General features: G+C 41.4%; 1 protein-coding gene and 1 long non-coding RNA gene across 2 annotated transcripts in view; both read left to right on the plus strand.

Annotated features, from left to right (window-relative positions):
- LOC109299694 (sporozoite surface protein 2-like) overlaps positions 1-8,881 on the plus strand; it is a 154,025-nt gene extending 145,144 nt beyond the window's left edge. The window contains exons 21-24 of the mRNA XM_019520214.1: positions 3,434-3,475; positions 5,932-5,949; positions 7,871-7,915; positions 8,799-8,881. Of these exons, the coding sequence (XP_019375759.1) occupies positions 3,434-3,475; positions 5,932-5,949; positions 7,871-7,915; positions 8,799-8,866 (173 nt within the window). The 3' untranslated portion in view covers positions 8,867-8,881. The remainder of the gene's footprint in view (positions 1-3,433; positions 3,476-5,931; positions 5,950-7,870; positions 7,916-8,798) is intronic.
- Positions 8,882-14,122: 5,241 nt separating this feature from the next.
- LOC109299543 overlaps positions 14,123-16,814 on the plus strand; it is a 40,196-nt gene continuing 37,504 nt past the window's right edge. The window contains exon 1 of the long non-coding RNA XR_002097909.1: positions 14,123-14,169. This is a non-coding gene — a long non-coding RNA (uncharacterized LOC109299543). The remainder of the gene's footprint in view (positions 14,170-16,814) is intronic.

Genomic DNA, 16,814 nt, shown 5'->3' on the forward strand with positions numbered 1-16,814 from the left:
CGGGATTTGTCAAGGGGTGTGGGTTTGTGTGGGGGTGGGTATGGTGTTTGTGGGAGGGTCTGTGGGTGATGTGGGGTTTGTGGGGAGTTGTGGGTGGGTCAGTATGGGGGTTTATGCGGATGTGTGTGTGTGGGTATTGTATTGTGGGTATGGGAGCCACAGGATTCAGAGCAGCTGGTGGGTGGGCAGGAAGGTGGAGAAAGTGGCAGCAGGGGAGGGGGGGAGTGAAAATGGGCAGGCGTGCAGGAGTGCAGGGCCTGTGAGGCCCAGAGTGGGGTGGTAGAAGCAGGGGGTGTGAGCTGGCAGGGGTCTATGGCAGGGATTCCCAACCTTTTTATACTGTTGACCTGCAAACACTATAATTTACAGATTTAAATTTTAATGTACATGTTTAAATTTAATTTTTATGGGGGGGTGGAGTTGCAAGGATTGGATGGGGTTGGGGCACTGGGGGACCCTGCAGGGGAGGGGGCTGCACAGGTAGTGGCCCAGGGGGACCCAGTTGGGGCTGCCCAGAAAGAAGGGGTTCTGCTGCCTTTCCTAGCAGCAAGCAGCAGAGCTGCCTCCCCATCCTCTGCCCTCGGCATTTCCCTTCCTGCATCCCCCTGATCCAAGCTGCAGGCAGGGTTGGAGGGTCCTGCCTGGCCTGGTGTGGGGCACGGTGCATGGGCAGCACCTTACCAGGCTCAGCCATGGTGGTGGGAACAGGACAGGGCACACAGAGCCAGTTTTCTCCCTCCCAGGGCTGTCCTGCCTCCAACACTTAACTACCGGAGCTGGAAGCCACAGCTCCCATCCAGCTGCCATGCACCTGCTCACTCCCAGCCCCACCTGTCTCAGTTCCATGACACAGGCAGGGAAGATTGCAAGCAGCACCAACTCCATGCGCATCCTACTGGCCCATCCAGGCTGAGCAGCAGTGGTGGCAGGGAACAAGCTGCGGCTCAGCATGGGAGAAAAGCAACTTCTCCCCCTCCTGCCACCAGTGCTCCCTGCAGCAGCCACCCAGATCCCACACAGGGCTGTTCTGCCTCTCCTCTGCATCTCTGCCACCTATGGGACAGTGGTGGCAATGAAGAGTGGGCACAGGCAGCCCCATGTGGGCTCCAAGCAGATGGTGCAGGGAGTGCTGGCAGCAGGAGGGGAGGGGGCCACTCTTCCCCCACACTCAGCTGCAGTTTGTTCCTCACCACTGCTGCCAGCCTGGGCCCCACACCAGCTCTGGACTCATCTGTCAGGCTGAGCAGCAGTGGCACCAGAAACAGGGCATGAACTGCTGCTGGAGCGGATGAAAGCGCCCCTACTCCTCGCCGCTGCTGGGCAGTGTTTGCTGGGGGAACCCACACGTGTTCTAGGCTCTGCTGTGGCTCCATTGCCATTGGCTCTGTGATGCCCAGTGCAGCTGCTCCACATGGCCACTGCTGCCATGCTGGGCAGCACAGAGCCAGGGGCAAAGGAGCCGCAGCAGAGCCTAGAATGGAGCAGGCTCCAGCAGACTGCCAGGTGGCAAGCAGGGGTGGGATGCTTTTTCCCCCACACTCAGCTGCAATTTGTCTATCAATGTCACTAGCAGCTTGGGCCCTGTGGCAACTTCAGGCTCACCCGACAAGCTGAGTGGCAGTGGTGGTGGGACACAAACTGCTGCTGGGGTGGGGCAAAAGCAGCTGCTTCCCCCCACCCACCACTGCTGGGGCTCCCTGCAGCAGCTGCATGGAGCCCACAAGGGGCTGCCTGTGCCCACTCTCCATTGCCACTGCTGCCACACAGGTGGTAGGGATGTGGCGGAGAGGCAGGACAGCCTTGCATGGGCTCTGGGCGGCTGCTACAAGGAATGCTGGCAGCGGGAGGGGGAGGGGCTGCTTTTTCCCCATGCTGAGCAGCAGCTTGTTCAGCCCAGATGGGTGACTGTGGGGTGCATGGGGTCGAAGTTGCTTGCGGTCATCCCCACCTGTGCCACAGGGCTGGGACAGTTGGGGCTGGGAACAAGCAGCCACATGGCAGCCAGTGGCAGCCAGGTGGGAGCACGAGACCCATGCTGGTGCCTCAGGGCCAGTACCAGCAGGGCCGAGAGCAGATGGCAGGAGCACAGGGTCCCAGCTAGCTGGGGCTCTATGAAGCCAGGCCAGCTCCTCTCTCTCCCTGCTGGTGCAGCACAACCCGGCTCCACAGACCCCTACCAGCCCATGCCCTGTGCTCCTACCACCCCATTCCAGGCCTCACCAGCACTGGCCCTGGGACACTGGCATGGGCCCCACACTCCTGCACACCTGCTCACTTCCACTGCCCCCCATTTTCCCCACCTTCCTGCCTGCCTCCACACCCCCTTCTTACCTGAATTTCCTGCTCAGGCCAGGGAGGTGCAAACAGCCCCACGGTCCCAGGCCAGAAGCCCCTGCTAGGCAGGGGCTTCTAGCTGGGGATTGGGGCTGGGTGAGCCCTGCTGTTGCAGGAGCCTGCCAGGGCTTCCCCTGGGACCTACTGCCCCTGGCTGCTGTCATCTTTCACAGACAGCTGGGGCAGATAAATATTAATTTTCTAAATTTTTTAGAGGTACTACATGCCAGATAGAATGGCCTGGTGGGTTGGATTCAGCTTGTGGGCTGTATTTTGCCTACCCTGACTGCTAAACTATGCACTAGGATACACTAAGAAGATGTAAGGGGCCTACACTTCTTCTCTCAAAAGTAATTATGCTCATAATTCCATCCCAGAGGAAGTTGCCTGTCTTCACAAAAGTTTTTTAGCTCAGCCATAAACCCTGGGTGCAGATGTACATTATATTTAAAACTTTAAAAAATGGAACTGATTGGGAACTTGTTCACAATTTTGTGAAGTGCCACAGCTCCAACAGTGGTGTGGGTGGAGGAGGCGACTGAGCACCCTCCACAGTACACCTCACAGTGCACAAGTCAGGAGAATACTTGCACCCATGTATTGGGGGTCTCAGGAAGTGGGTGACCTACAGCTGAGGGCATTTTCACTTTTCTATTAATAGTGTCTCTAGACACATTCTTAGTGGTGCCCTGTGGTGGTTGCCTTGCCTCATTTCCAGGATTTGGAGCACACAGAACAGGAATAGGTTGGTGGGAAATGTTTTGCAACAGCTTGGCAGTGAAGACAAGAGTTTTGTTGTCTAAGTGCTTAGATTATGGTGTGGATATCCCAAAATTGTTCTGATTAAGTTGTTAGAAGACATTTGTTGGAAGAGTGGCCAGTTGAAAGACACTATGAAGTGTGTTGCTTTTTTCTAGATTTTAAACTAAGATTTAAGGCCAAATAAGTGACTCTACAATGAAATTTGATTGAATCAGGTAGCCCAAACGCATTAGAAATCTAGCTATTTTATGGTACTACAATGAAATAATGATACTAAAAGAGGCATTTATTTGGTCACTGTGATATGTGTAACTTGTGTACCTTTTACTCAATACAGAGGAGAAAAAACATGAAAAATCATCTCCCACTGAAAAATCAGGTAGGAAGACATCATCCTTCCTAGATTTATATTTTTTTACTACTGTTCTAGATCAACATTAAAGTACTGCATTTGCATCATTGCTTAGAATAATTTTGAAATATGTAACTTGTGACATTTGATCCAGACAGTCCCCATGAATATATGTGTGTTGTGTTGTGTTGTGTTTCGTTTTAGAGAGAGAGAGAGAGTGTATTTGTGAGTCAGTTGTGTATAGTACCAACTTAGACTTTAAGCCTGTGGATTGTGATCCACAATCGGTTCTTTTAGATATTATAGTGGCAGGAATGGTGATAGTAGCAGTTAGAAGTAATAGTTATAGTAGTTATAGTTATATATATAATAGTTATAATAATAGTAATAGTATCACTAATATTAATAATATAAGAAAGAAAACCCCTAGGTATTCTACAGACTACAGTAAGACCTTTGATTAAATCTCACATTCACTGGTATGGAAACATTTATTTAGCTATGACCCATGTGGAAGATCTCACAGTCTGTAGTTGCAGCCTTGCCACTGTTAATGTCCAATGGAGAAGTTTTCAAATTGGACTTTCTTTCCTTCCTGGTAATTCTGACTGGTTCCTTATCATTATTCACCAGTGGACATTAACCAGACTCATTGCTTTCCAACTCTTTACCTAAATAATCTCCACCTCCATCCTTGAATGTTCTGAGGCCCCTGACAGATGTTATATTTAAGATGTGATTAGCTAGTTAATTAAACTGGCCATACCCTCATGAAATGGATGGCACAGTAAAACAAGGAATAAGCCATAACTGTATTACACAAAACGCATCTAATAACTTTGTGGCTGGTTTCCATCACTCCTTAACATGAACATGTGGCCTGACCGATCAGCTGATTGGAGATCCCAACCTTTATTCCAGTGTGCTTCTGAGACTGGGAGTGCCAGTCAGCTGATCAGAACTTCCTGTCTTGAAAGTGCACTGGAGACCTTCACTCTAATATATTCCCAAAGCTGGGAGCTGCCATGAGACAACCAGCTCTCTTAGCCTTCAAAGTGCATCAGAGCAATTTTCTCTGGTGCACTCCTGAGACTGGGAATGCTGACTGGCTGACTGGTGCTCCAGGCTGGATGGACTGGGAAGCTGGCTTGCTACTTGCCAGTGCAGGAGCATCCTTGGTTCATGATCCCAGGCTCCTGCTGCACTGGCCATAGGGCATGACTGCAGTCTGGTCCTTCTACTATGCACATGTAGCATGACAGGAGGTATGATTATTGTGATCACAGGTCAGATCCCATCATGCCTTTAATTGAATATCTGCCAAGGACCTAAAACAGGTTAGACAGACACTTGAATGGGATGGTTTAGTCACAGATGATCCTTCCTTGAGTAAGGAGCTGGACTAGATATCCCTGAGGTCCCTTCCAGCCCTACTTTCCTGTGATTCTATGAACTCATAGACAGTGGTGCCATGAGATTGTGATATAAAATGTGTGTAGCATTAATTATAGATAATCGCTTAAGGATTAATAGTCACTTCACTATCAATGGTTAATTATTAGCTATTAAATTATATGTATTACTATAAATAACAATGTATCATTTTGGTTTCTGAACAAAATCGGAAGTGAGAAATTACCATGGCAAGTCTTCTTGTAGTATATATGTCTGTGATTGGAAACAGAAGTGCCAGATACACTGAAGTCCATTCTTGTGAGAACTCCAACATAAGTTTCAGTTGATTGGATAATCCAATTTTTTATGCTTATCCAACCCAACATTTCCAAGTTGGTTCATCATGAGTGGAAACAGTTATTTCAAAATCTTAACCAGCTGTAGTACTCTATTAGCTTCTTAGCCCGTATAGAAAAGAAGCCTTCTTTAGAATTACTCCTGGTATACATACTGAAGCAGGAGAAGTACTAAAGCCATTGTGCATCCAACTGAGTGTCACACACTCACTTGCAATGGTTGCAAATTATTGGAATGTTGTGACTTGTTAAAGTTAGTACGCATTGCGTTCAGTTAAAATGTGAGCAGACGCACATTTAAGCAGTTAGCACATGTTAAATGCCCTCATGGCATTGCAGAGTTTTTCCCTTGCAGGCAAGGGTTCTCTCTTAACACATACTAACTTTAATACCTCACAATATTCCTATGATTTGCAGTTGTTGTGAGTAAATGTATAAATGTCATGGTACTATAAGATTATTTTAAGAGTGACAAACTAAAAGTTATGCAGCTGGTGGGACATGTAGGGATATAAGCAGTTCAGCACTTACCCCTCTAAATCTAGCCTACAGTGATTTACTACTTATGCATCTTTACATGTGAAGAAAATCAGAGGGTTGAGCTAAGAATGAGAGCATAATATAGAAATGGAGAAAAAGCTGGGATTTGAACATCTGGAAGTAAAAAGCTACAGTTTATCTTCATTCTTTATCTATAAATATTATGATTTACCTTTTTTACATCCTCTGTAGTCAAGCCAAAGCCAGCAGGTATATGATACATACCTTGATAAGGTTAAATCTTGTGATAAGCTGGATATGTGTGACTAATTTAGTATTAACAAATACAAGCTTTATATTGGTCATTTTTAGTTTTGCTTAAAGCTACGTTGTTTTCTCTGCCATTGTACATCTCTGTCATTTTTTGCTCGAATATCTTTGTTTATCGTAGCTCATTCCATTGTCCATAATCAGATGCTTTAGCACAGAATTCAACTTACACAAATATCAATGCAAATATTAACAAAGGAGTAGCATACTTATTTAAAGGCATCATTAACAGTCAATTGGAGTTGAGGGAACACCAGTATTCAAATAAAAAACGTGGAAAAAATGACAAACAGAACAAAATTTCCTCTTACTCAAAAGAGAGATAAAATGTAACTGAGAGAGGAATTTGCCCCAGTTTATTGGTAAAAAAGTCATAGCACCTTACTGGGCACGTCTGCACGAGATGTTACATCGCTTAGTGATGAACTACAGCATCATAGCTCATCACTACAGTGACATAGCGCCGGCAGGCACTAACCGTGACTCCACCGCTACTGCACAGTAGTGTCGAAAACAATCCATGCACCACCTGGACTGCACAGTATCAGCGGGTAATGCACAGTTAGGGGCACATGTAAACACACCCAATATGTAGTATATTTGCTGAATTTCTACATAATTCTTTCCCTCAGTATGTAAAGGTGAGATACAAAATGAACGTTGTGTTAAACCCATAAATGCTCCCAACCCCAAAAGATTGTTTGCACAAGAAGAAGGCCTCGCTAGAAAACTAGCATCTGTGTGAAATCCCCTTCATATCTTGGTTTGCTACGCATTTCCCAGAATGTATTGTTCTGTGGAATTATTCACTTGAAGGTCTATGATTCACTTTAACAGTTGTAGGACAGATGCACTTACCCTTATTTCAGTAATGAATTATATTTCTTTCTATCACAGCTTTACAGTTCCCCTTTAAGCACTCACTTCCTTCTACTCTCAGATTGTTTGACAATGATGAGATCCTCAGAGAAGGAAATAATGTCTAGCATATTACTCACTTGATTCTTCTGCTAAAAGAGTTATTCTGCCCCTGCATGGATGTATTTATCCTAGCTGTTATTGCAAAATGAAACCTGTTGTTGTAATTCCTTTGTTGTTATAATTTCCTTTTAAACCAGTCTGCTCATTTCATATAAATTGTGCAATGCTAGTCCTTTGTGTTTTTAAATCAAAGTCTCATTGTCTTTCCTATTGCCAGCAAAAATCCAGGGAACTCTACAAAGATTAGTAATTATTATGAAAACTGATTAAAAAAAGGAGAGAAAAACAACACCCCCTGCATTACCTCTGAAGTAGCACTATTCCTCTTACTTTCCATAGTTGACATATAATCTAGTCAGGTTTATGGAGATGTATTCTGGACTTTCGGATTTCAGCTAACTTAAAAACATAATTACTAGGTTAAAAAATGTTGAGTTTGCTTAGTACTCCTCTTTTTGAGAATTCATAATTACTAATAGCTTTCAACTACTGATGTGATTGTGTTATGTGTTCAAAATTCTAAAATTGCTTTAAAAAGTTACCCTGTGTTGTTTTTGCTGCATAAGCTTTGAATCTTCATATTCCTAGGTTGTCTTATCACTTATTGTACATGTGTAACTCGTGGTAATATTATAGCTGCTATATATGTGCAACAAGGGGTCATATAACTAAGCATTGCTTCCATACTGCAGGTTTCATAATACATAATCTGTTAGAGGCTGGTTGTTTTATTTTCTTCTAGCAATAACAGCATGAACAATATAAGATAAATGTTTAATCTTTAAAAAAATATATACTGATCTTTCTTATTATAAAATTAAACACTTTCTCTCGCACACACAATGATTGACAACTTGTTTGTGGTACTACTTTTATGTAGTGCATGAAGGTGTCAAACATGAAAAAGTTCTACAAACAAAAGCAGGTAGGTACTACTATGTTTTGAATTTCATTAGATTTGAATCTGCTATGTAGATAAATGTAATTGCAGGTAAATGTAGATAAATGATTGCATTGTTTATGATTATGACAAATGTCAGAACACGCAAAATGCCAAATATACTGTGACACTAACGTTTTATAGTCATTATATAGAGTAGTCTTATAGTTAGAATACTTCTGTCTGTTTTTTTAAATAACCAGCTCTTGGTTCCTTAATTTAACCAAAGTCAAGGGTTATGCCAGCAACAGAATTATGCCAGGCAAATCAAAAGACTTGTGTCTGTTTGTCTTAAATACTTTCACTTACTAAGTATCCTAGGTACCATTATGCCATTTATTTAGATTTCATTGTATGTTATATTCGATGTCAAAAGTTCATTTCCTCAGGACCACAAACAATTACATTTTCCTCAAGAGTAGCTAGGTACATATATTATATATTGGGCTGTTCAATCACACAGATTCAACTAAATGGCTGAATAGTCAATTGATATGCAGCAATACTGTACAACGTATACAATATATTTACTGTAGAAGTGCAGTGCAGTTGCACTGTGAAATGTTTCCACAAATAGGAAAAAAATGTAGTCTATTCTGGACATCAGCATGAAAACTATATAGAAGTAAGATTGTTATTAATTATAATAATTGTTATATAGAGTTCCTCTACTGCAGTTTTCATCAGATCTTAAAGTTAGCATTATTATTATAAAGAATTATAAAGATATTAATACCAATACGTACACCAATAAAAAGATTCTTAGCTGTATTAGAAAATAAACAAAGTCATTCTCTGCAAAAAAAAATCATGCGCCCCTCTCCCATCACATATTTTCTGAATGTTATTATAATTTCTTACTTCACAGACAAACCAAAAGCAACAGCAAGTATGTATCATAGTATATTTCTTGCCAATCCTGAACCTGTCTTTTAGATGCGCTGTGTCCTAATTTGGTCTCTGTTTTTTTAAATTGTATTACCTGTATGGATATTATTCTCCTTTTTGATGTTACAGGTGCTTTACAATTTTAATTATTCTGCTTAACAACATCTTACCGTGCAGAAGTTATTCATGATAAAATATTTCAAAGTTGTAGCTAACACACTAAACTGGTTTTCAGTTTTACTTTTTACAATTGCATATGTTTGGGTGTGGCCACCAGGTTTCTTTCCATACTAATATATAATCAGAATAAATGAGTAAATTATAAGTGAGTTAAAAGAATATGTATATAATTGATTGAACTTTGTTGGCTTACTTTTAATACAAAGCTGTTTTTAATTCTACCTAATATTCTATAAAATAGTAGACAATGAAATATATTAAAAATGAGATTCAATGGAAGTTGAAGGGGAAATTCTCATCAGAAAATTCCTGGTAAGGATTATGGAACAATGTCTTTGATGGGGAGAATGTGAGTTTGTGTAGGTTAAGCCAAATTAGGATCAATGTTAATTATGTCAGGAAAGCACATATTTCATATTTTCATCTTATGATAAAATAGCAATAATAATATCAATAAACGTTTGTGTTGATGCTTATAAAAGGTAAGGATAGGGACATGAAATACTCAAAATACAATTCCCATGATGCAAATACATTACTGTATCAATATTTTTAGTTGTTGTTTTTCTAACTGAATACATAATATTTACCTGGAAACAGTTTGATGACTTTTTCCCCCTTGCTTTCCTCAGGTCTGTTGTATGTGTTTGTTCAGGATATTACAGCCACTGGATCTACATATTGGCAGATTGTGCTGTCTGTGACAACCTGCCTATATGAGAATGTTTTTGATACACTGTCTTGTACTACAAAATCATAGGCAAAAGCAGATATTTGCTCAAGCCTTCTTCACAAGAATTAATCCCTAATGATTTTCCATTTCTACTCTAATACATGCCAAGAACAAATGATAGCTAAAATATGGTAAAGTAACCTGTATAGAGAAATACATACACCAGCTTCCTTGCACCTACAATTTATTGCATAAAGCAATCACATAGATCTTGATTAATCATTTTTAATTAAAAGAAAATTATTGTCAAACAGGAACCCAATTGTGTACCAAAATATTTTAGCTATACTGTTTACACTGACCAATAATTCCTGAGTTGATTTAGCTAAAGATTTGCTAGATCAGCTTTATAGACATATTTGGTATGACATGAATACTGATGGGTTTAAAATGATCTTTTCACTCAAAGGAGAGCATTTAATTTTGGGTAGGACTGCATGCTCTCTGTGGCTTCACTTCAGATGTTTTTCATTAATGTATGTACACTTCATAGTAACAAGGAGAGAAAAGTTGTGCAAATCAATATGTGCTGTGAAACCATGGATACTGAATAATCAATGGTAATGGTCTTGGGAGTTCAGGTGTAACAAAGTAAATGTGTACATGCATATTGAGTCAAATTCCTTCCCAATTTATATGCTATACAACCACACTTGAATCATTGGATGGGGTATAAATCAGGACAGAATTTGGCTCATTACATGAAAAGCAGACTATAAATAGAAATTAAAGGCTAAATTTGAAGTACCCCCAAATTATATACACGCACACACACACACACACACATACACACACACACACGTGTGTGGGGGGGTGTTTTAGTAGTGATCAACTAAATTAATTAGCACTTGGCCATTAAAGGAATTAGAAAACGATTCTATTTTCTTTATTTTCAATTTAATGAGTAGCAATGCCTGAGATGGGAATTAATCATTTGTAAAACAGGAGGCTTTAATCAACTCTAAAAGACATTTCTCACATAATGACTATTTTAACGACTGTCAAAGTATGACTAGCTATCTTGACAAGAAGACAAAGCTGGTAGCATTTACTCCATATATAAGCAATTGTTTTAATTATATAAAACGTCTGACATTCAACAGGATAGAACATTTATGCTGGGAATTTTCAAAAGCATTGGCCAACTGTGCTCCTACAGAATTCAGTGATACAACTCCCAACCACGGGTTGCAATTCCTCTGAACATATTCAGAATATTTAACAACACTAGAAGATTTCAACTCCCAGCTTTTCTAAGTGTGTATGCATTATGGTAGTCTAGCCAGGAACTTTACCAGTGGTAAGAGTGAGAAAAACCACAAAAGCAGTTTACATCTCCTTTACATACCTCCCGAGTATGACCTGGTCAAGTAATCAAACCAATTTATAGTTCAAAAGCCAATGGAGAGAAGTAGCTTAGCTGGGGATCCAAGTAGAATAGGGACAGAAGGATCTCTGAATAAGCAAGGGAAAACACAGCAGCACGATTTTTGGCAACCTATTTCCTTAACTACTAGTTAGGTATCCTGACTTACAGAATTCATGGGTAGAATGTCTAAACAGGAATTAAATGCTGATTGCTTCAGTATGCAAGAAATCCTGAGGAGTAAGGCCTAAGCAAAAACCCACAAAGAAAGCTAGGGTATCCTCTATTTGGGATTCATGGCACTGAACCCTCCACTGGGGTTTGGTGCATGTTCTGCAAAAAAAGAACGTGATGGTTCCCACCTGATCCAACCCCAAAGTTCATTCATTAGAATGCATAGCTAGGATATAGGAGCAACCTAAAGAAACATGAGGCATTATACCTCTCACGAAAGTGAGTTCTTAGGGTATTCTGTTTGTATCTGTCTCATTTCTCCTGTTGAAGCTATTATAAAATAAGTAAATATGAAGTAAAATAAGTAAATGCTCACTGGGTGAGAAAGAACATGATTCCATATCCTGGTGGTTAGGGCATTCATCTGGGAGATATTGGCTCCCATCCCTTCTACAATGAATATTTAAGTTATTTATAAAATGGGGAACAGCTTCGGTAGAAGAGATCCCTATTCCAGAATACCCAATACCAGTGGTTCCTAAACATTAGACTGTGGACCACTGGTGATCTGTGAATTAATGTAAAATTAAGACCACTCTTCCCCTTTTCTGTTAAAGGATTGGTGATAAAGATGCAAGGTGGTCAGTGAAAAATGACGACAATGGTCCAAAGAATTTAAGAACGATTGCTTTATAGTTGGGGCACTCACAGCTTGGAAACTCAAGCATCTGCTCAAGATCAGACAGGTTAAACAACAGTGGCAGATCCAGAGGGAGTGCAGTGCTACAGTCAAGCCTTCCCTTTCAGAGCACACTGTCAGGGAATGTTTTAAGTCCCTGAAGCAGATGAGAATTCCCCCCTCCTCCCTTCCTTCCCCGCTGTGCTCAGTGGCAACTCCCCTCCTCTGCCATGCCCCCTCCCCTACCCACTGCTGCCACTAATCCTCCTGCCACTACTCCTGCCCTGCTCCAGGTGGGGTCTGTGAAGGCCAGGCTCAACCAGGAGCAGCAGTGACAGCAGTGCACCAGTTCCTGCTCCCTGCCCAATATCCCCATTTGTTCCCAGGCAGGCTGGGAGCAGGATCAGGGAAAGGAACCTTCCCAATGCTTCCACTGCCACTATCCCCACCTGAGCCCAGTTTCCCATGCAGCCCAGATAGAGAAGGACAGGAGCATCTCTGGAGCTCCATCAACCCCTGGTGCAGCCAGAGACAGTGGTAGGTGGCCCACCATATTTATTATTTGTACCCATTGACAAAAAATGAAACATTTGCTAGACATTGTACAAACACATAATAAGAAATATTTCTAACTCCAAATAGCTTACAGTCTAAAATGACTGGTCAGACAGATGCATAGAGGAAACAGACAGAGAGTTGAAGCCATTTGTCCAAGGTCAGATAACAGACCAATGTCAAAACCCTGAGGATATACGGACAGTAGCATACCAGGAGTGAAAATTTACATTGAACATGCTTCATGGGAAAGAAAAAAAACCAGACAGCTTTACCCTTGAATGCTTATCTGAAAAGAACTCTGTTTAAATATTCGTGAGCCTGAAAAGCTTTGATTGGCAGAATAACTGCATTTGCAGAAACCACCACTTGTTGGATTATACTACTTCAAAGAACAGGGCTTGCATCTTTCATTGGTGTTGTAAGAACTCATTTCTTTGCAAACTAATATCCTGTGGAGAATTTGCAGTTGAAGGTTAAGATGTATCAAAACTGTCAATTTCTAGGGGGAAAAAAGAAAGAAAAATGATATTATGTTTGATATTCTTCTTTTTTTTTCAATTTAATTTCTGATTTTTGTCCTGAAGAACCAGCAGCTGAAATCACAGTTGCAGGTAAATATGATACATATCGGAAATGTCTAAAAGAAAGAACTAGTGAACATGCAATCTTGCAACCTCAGCTGCCATAAATCAGTGTTGCTTCACTGAAGTCTTTAAATCAAAGCTAATTTATTTCAGCCAAGCATCTGACCCGAAGACCTGATTTTTTTTGCTGTGTTCATGTATTTATTTATTTATTTGAGTGTGTATAGGTGTGAGTTAGAGGTGATTAACACCAGCCTGCTCAGTGCTAATCAGATAACACATACAGCAGAATACATTGAATGAACCTTTATTCCAGCTGGTTGGGTCACATAGTGTGTAAATAAACAAATCTGAGGCAGATTACCAGGTACCTGCTGTACTCAACAAGGAATGCTGGACTGGTACAGACACCTGAAGCAAATTTGTTCATCTCAGTGTGCTTAGTTCACTAGAGTCATAGCTTACTGGCTTTATTCTGGGAGGGACTAGGAAAGGGATGTTGCAGAAGGGAATACCCAAATGTCAAACTAATAAAAGAATATTGGTTATAAAGCTTAATTAAAGGAGTATATCGTGTTGTGGACATATAGTTTATATTGTATTGGACCATTCAATGCCGATGTAACTTCAGGGAGACTAATGAAGTTTAGATATTTAAGTGCCTAAAATAGGGCCCCATATTTTCCAGGCCTTGCATTTAATGATGTTTCTTTGTAAATCTTTTTAGCCCGGAAAAACACAGAACAAGCTGCAAAAGAAAAAAAAGGTAAGCTCTTATTACTAGAGAAGTGTTTCTATGTGTATGACTATGAATATGAAAAAATCACTGTATTGCTGCAGTATTTTGATATCATTGTTATGGCTATTACAAGTTATGCTTTTGTTATTGTTTGAAAAACATATCTGAAAGTTTTGCCTTGAAAATCTCTGAAAGTTTTCAGCAAATTTCAGCTGAAGGATAAAATTAATAGTTTGATCACCACTGTCTCTGGCTCTTCTCAAAAGTATGCTATGTTTCTCTTTTCTGAACAGAAAAAACAGTCGAGAAAAAACACCTGAAAGAGGAAAAAGCTAAAGGTAATCAAGGGGTGTGAAAGCAGCAATGAAAAAGGGTACAGCAGCTTTTTGGGTTTTTTTCTCAGAACTGAAGAAGAATGCACTGTTATTGAAGCCTTGTCTAAGTCTATCCCAATCATACAGCTGGCCCAATAAAAGATATCAACCACAAATATCCTGACCTCTAGGCTCTTGATAGTTCTTTCCAACATGTGGAAGTTGGATTAAAACTCAAGAATTGCAGCTGTATCCAGTGTATTTGGACTCCATGTAGCATTCTTGTGTATGTGTAGGAAGGATTAGATGCCAGATCCAAAAAAGGTATTTGGTTACTAAAGGCAAAAGCTAGATTAGACCATTAGGTACTTCCAACTTGGGCTTCAGGGGGCACATCTACATGAGATGTGAACTGTGCAGTAACCTAATAACACTGCACAGTAGCATGCCAGGCAAAAACCATGCTGATGTGTCACTGCATAGTAGCAACATTAAGTAGTAACATTAGTATTAAGATACTGTGCAATAAGCATCACTAAAAACCCATGCACCCAGTGCTACTGCAGAGTAGCATGAGTTACTGCACATTGATTTAATACTTGGTTATCCAAGTATTAAATTTAATGTGCCGTAACTATGGTGCATTAATGAACATGTAAACATACCCAGGGTGCTTAAAAATTAGGTGCTTAGCCCCAAAAGGGTGATTCAAAGAAACAGAACTAGATTCCAGGTCCCACATACAGTCAATGGAAAGCGCTAAATGCCTCTGAAGTGTGATTCATCCAATCCTTGGCACCAAGCAGAAAGCCAAATAAAGCTAGCCAAGAAATAATCCTAAGAACAGAGGTGTATGTGAACTCCTGCCCCTCTCTGAAACTTGAGTGCCTTCTCCACCCAGGATCCAGAGGAATTGTTCCTAAGAGTAGATAGCTAAATCAATTGAGTTCACATTCTCATTGTGTTGATGGTAGTAGTGTCACTCTATACCTGTTGTATACCGTATCTAGAGCATTTTCTCAGGAAGTGGGAAGCCTAGAATTTAGATCTCCCCAGCTAGGCAAGCCTCAGACTCGCATCTTGAAGGAGAATGCCATAACCTGGTAGAACTGTGTGGATGAGGACAAACTTATCCAGCTTCCTGTTGAAGCTGACTACTGTGCAATGAAGAATGCCTGAGTATGTGAGCCACAGAGGGACAAAGGATTCAAGAAAGAGCCTGATTCTGTAATCTAGTAGGTGCGACACTTGAGGAAAGAGGAGGGCGACTTAGGTTCCAAGCCCTACTCTGAATGCTTTTTATGCATTTTACGTTAAACAGTTGCTTGATAAAAAATTTAAATAACCTTGCAGTAGGGACCAGATAATCAATTTCTTTGTTTGCTCTTTGTCATCCATGAGCCTTACATTTATGGCCTAGATTCAACAGGAAGGTGTCCTCCAGCTATTCTGTGGTCTGGTGGTTAGGGCACTCTTCTGAGTTAAAATTCTCTTCAAGATGAGGAGGGTCTCCCATTTCCTAAGCTTATATAAACTGTTTTTCCTACTCTGTCTATGTGTTTGAGTAAAAGTAACCATAGCTGCTGCACTTTGTACTGAATGCAGTGCTCTTGGTGTGCATTCTCCATGCCTGCCAGTTTCTTCTGCCAGCTCTCTCTTGTATCTGGATGACAAAATAGCTTATGCATGAATTAGGTACCTACCATGGAAACCCAGTTCTAGGAGCCTGGAAACTTTACAGAACTCTGATATCTATGGTACTTCATGGGTGCTGGAGCCAGAGTATTCTGGACTTGCAATGCCTCTTGACATCCAATCTCCAGAGATTCTCACAGATAGCTGAGCACAAAGGAAAGTCTTCATTGGCTGTCTGTTATGCTGTCTCCTCCCTTAGTCCCCATGGGGGTAGGGAAGTAAACCACTGAAGACTGCTGGAGGATTGAACACCCCCCTATAGCACTCTGTGTGAAGGAGCCGATGTTTCAGGAAATGCTTCAAAATAAAGTGCTTCATAAATATTCCTCCTTTTTTTAAGTTGTTTTTTAAATACTTGGGCTAATTTTTAAGACTTCATTGGTCCTCTAACTGTTTAGAGTGCTTCACACAGCATGTCTGTCCATGGCTTTAGACACTCCCTAACTCCCAAGCTAGCTACCTCTGAGAGGTGTCTGTGTTGGGTCTTCAATTTTACTGGAACAAAGGGCAGATCGCTAGTGGCTTCATCCTCCAGATAAGAGAGCTTGAAGCTAGTGAGAGGGATGTTTTCTTTTGTAGGGATTGATGGGCTGATAAACTTTCTTCTAAAAAGCAACCTGCTAGATGCAATATGTCAGTCTTCAAGAGGGGTTATAGAATGGTGTTAGCAATGACCTGGTTTGCAGACAGTCTGAAGAAGCAGGGAGAGCGAGATTGAAAAATTCAGTATCATCAACAGATGCAGGGTCTAGCAACACTCCCCATCCCTTGAGCAGTGAGTGGGGAAAAACCTGGGACTCTGTAGGCAGGGTTGGAGTTTACACTCCTCCCTAGTCAGCGAGTTCTAGCCACATCTCCCCTGCCCCCCACCCGCTTCTGCTCAGCACCATGGAAGGGAAGGGAGGACAGCTCTAGTGCCCCCCAGCTTCTAGCCTTAGCCACTGCAGGCATATGCCTGCAAAGGGATGTCTGTG

This window comes from Gavialis gangeticus, unplaced genomic scaffold (assembly GCF_001723915.1).
Source record: "Gavialis gangeticus isolate Ggan-Ray unplaced genomic scaffold, GavGan_comp1, whole genome shotgun sequence".
Taxonomy (NCBI): Eukaryota; Metazoa; Chordata; order Crocodylia; family Gavialidae; genus Gavialis; species Gavialis gangeticus.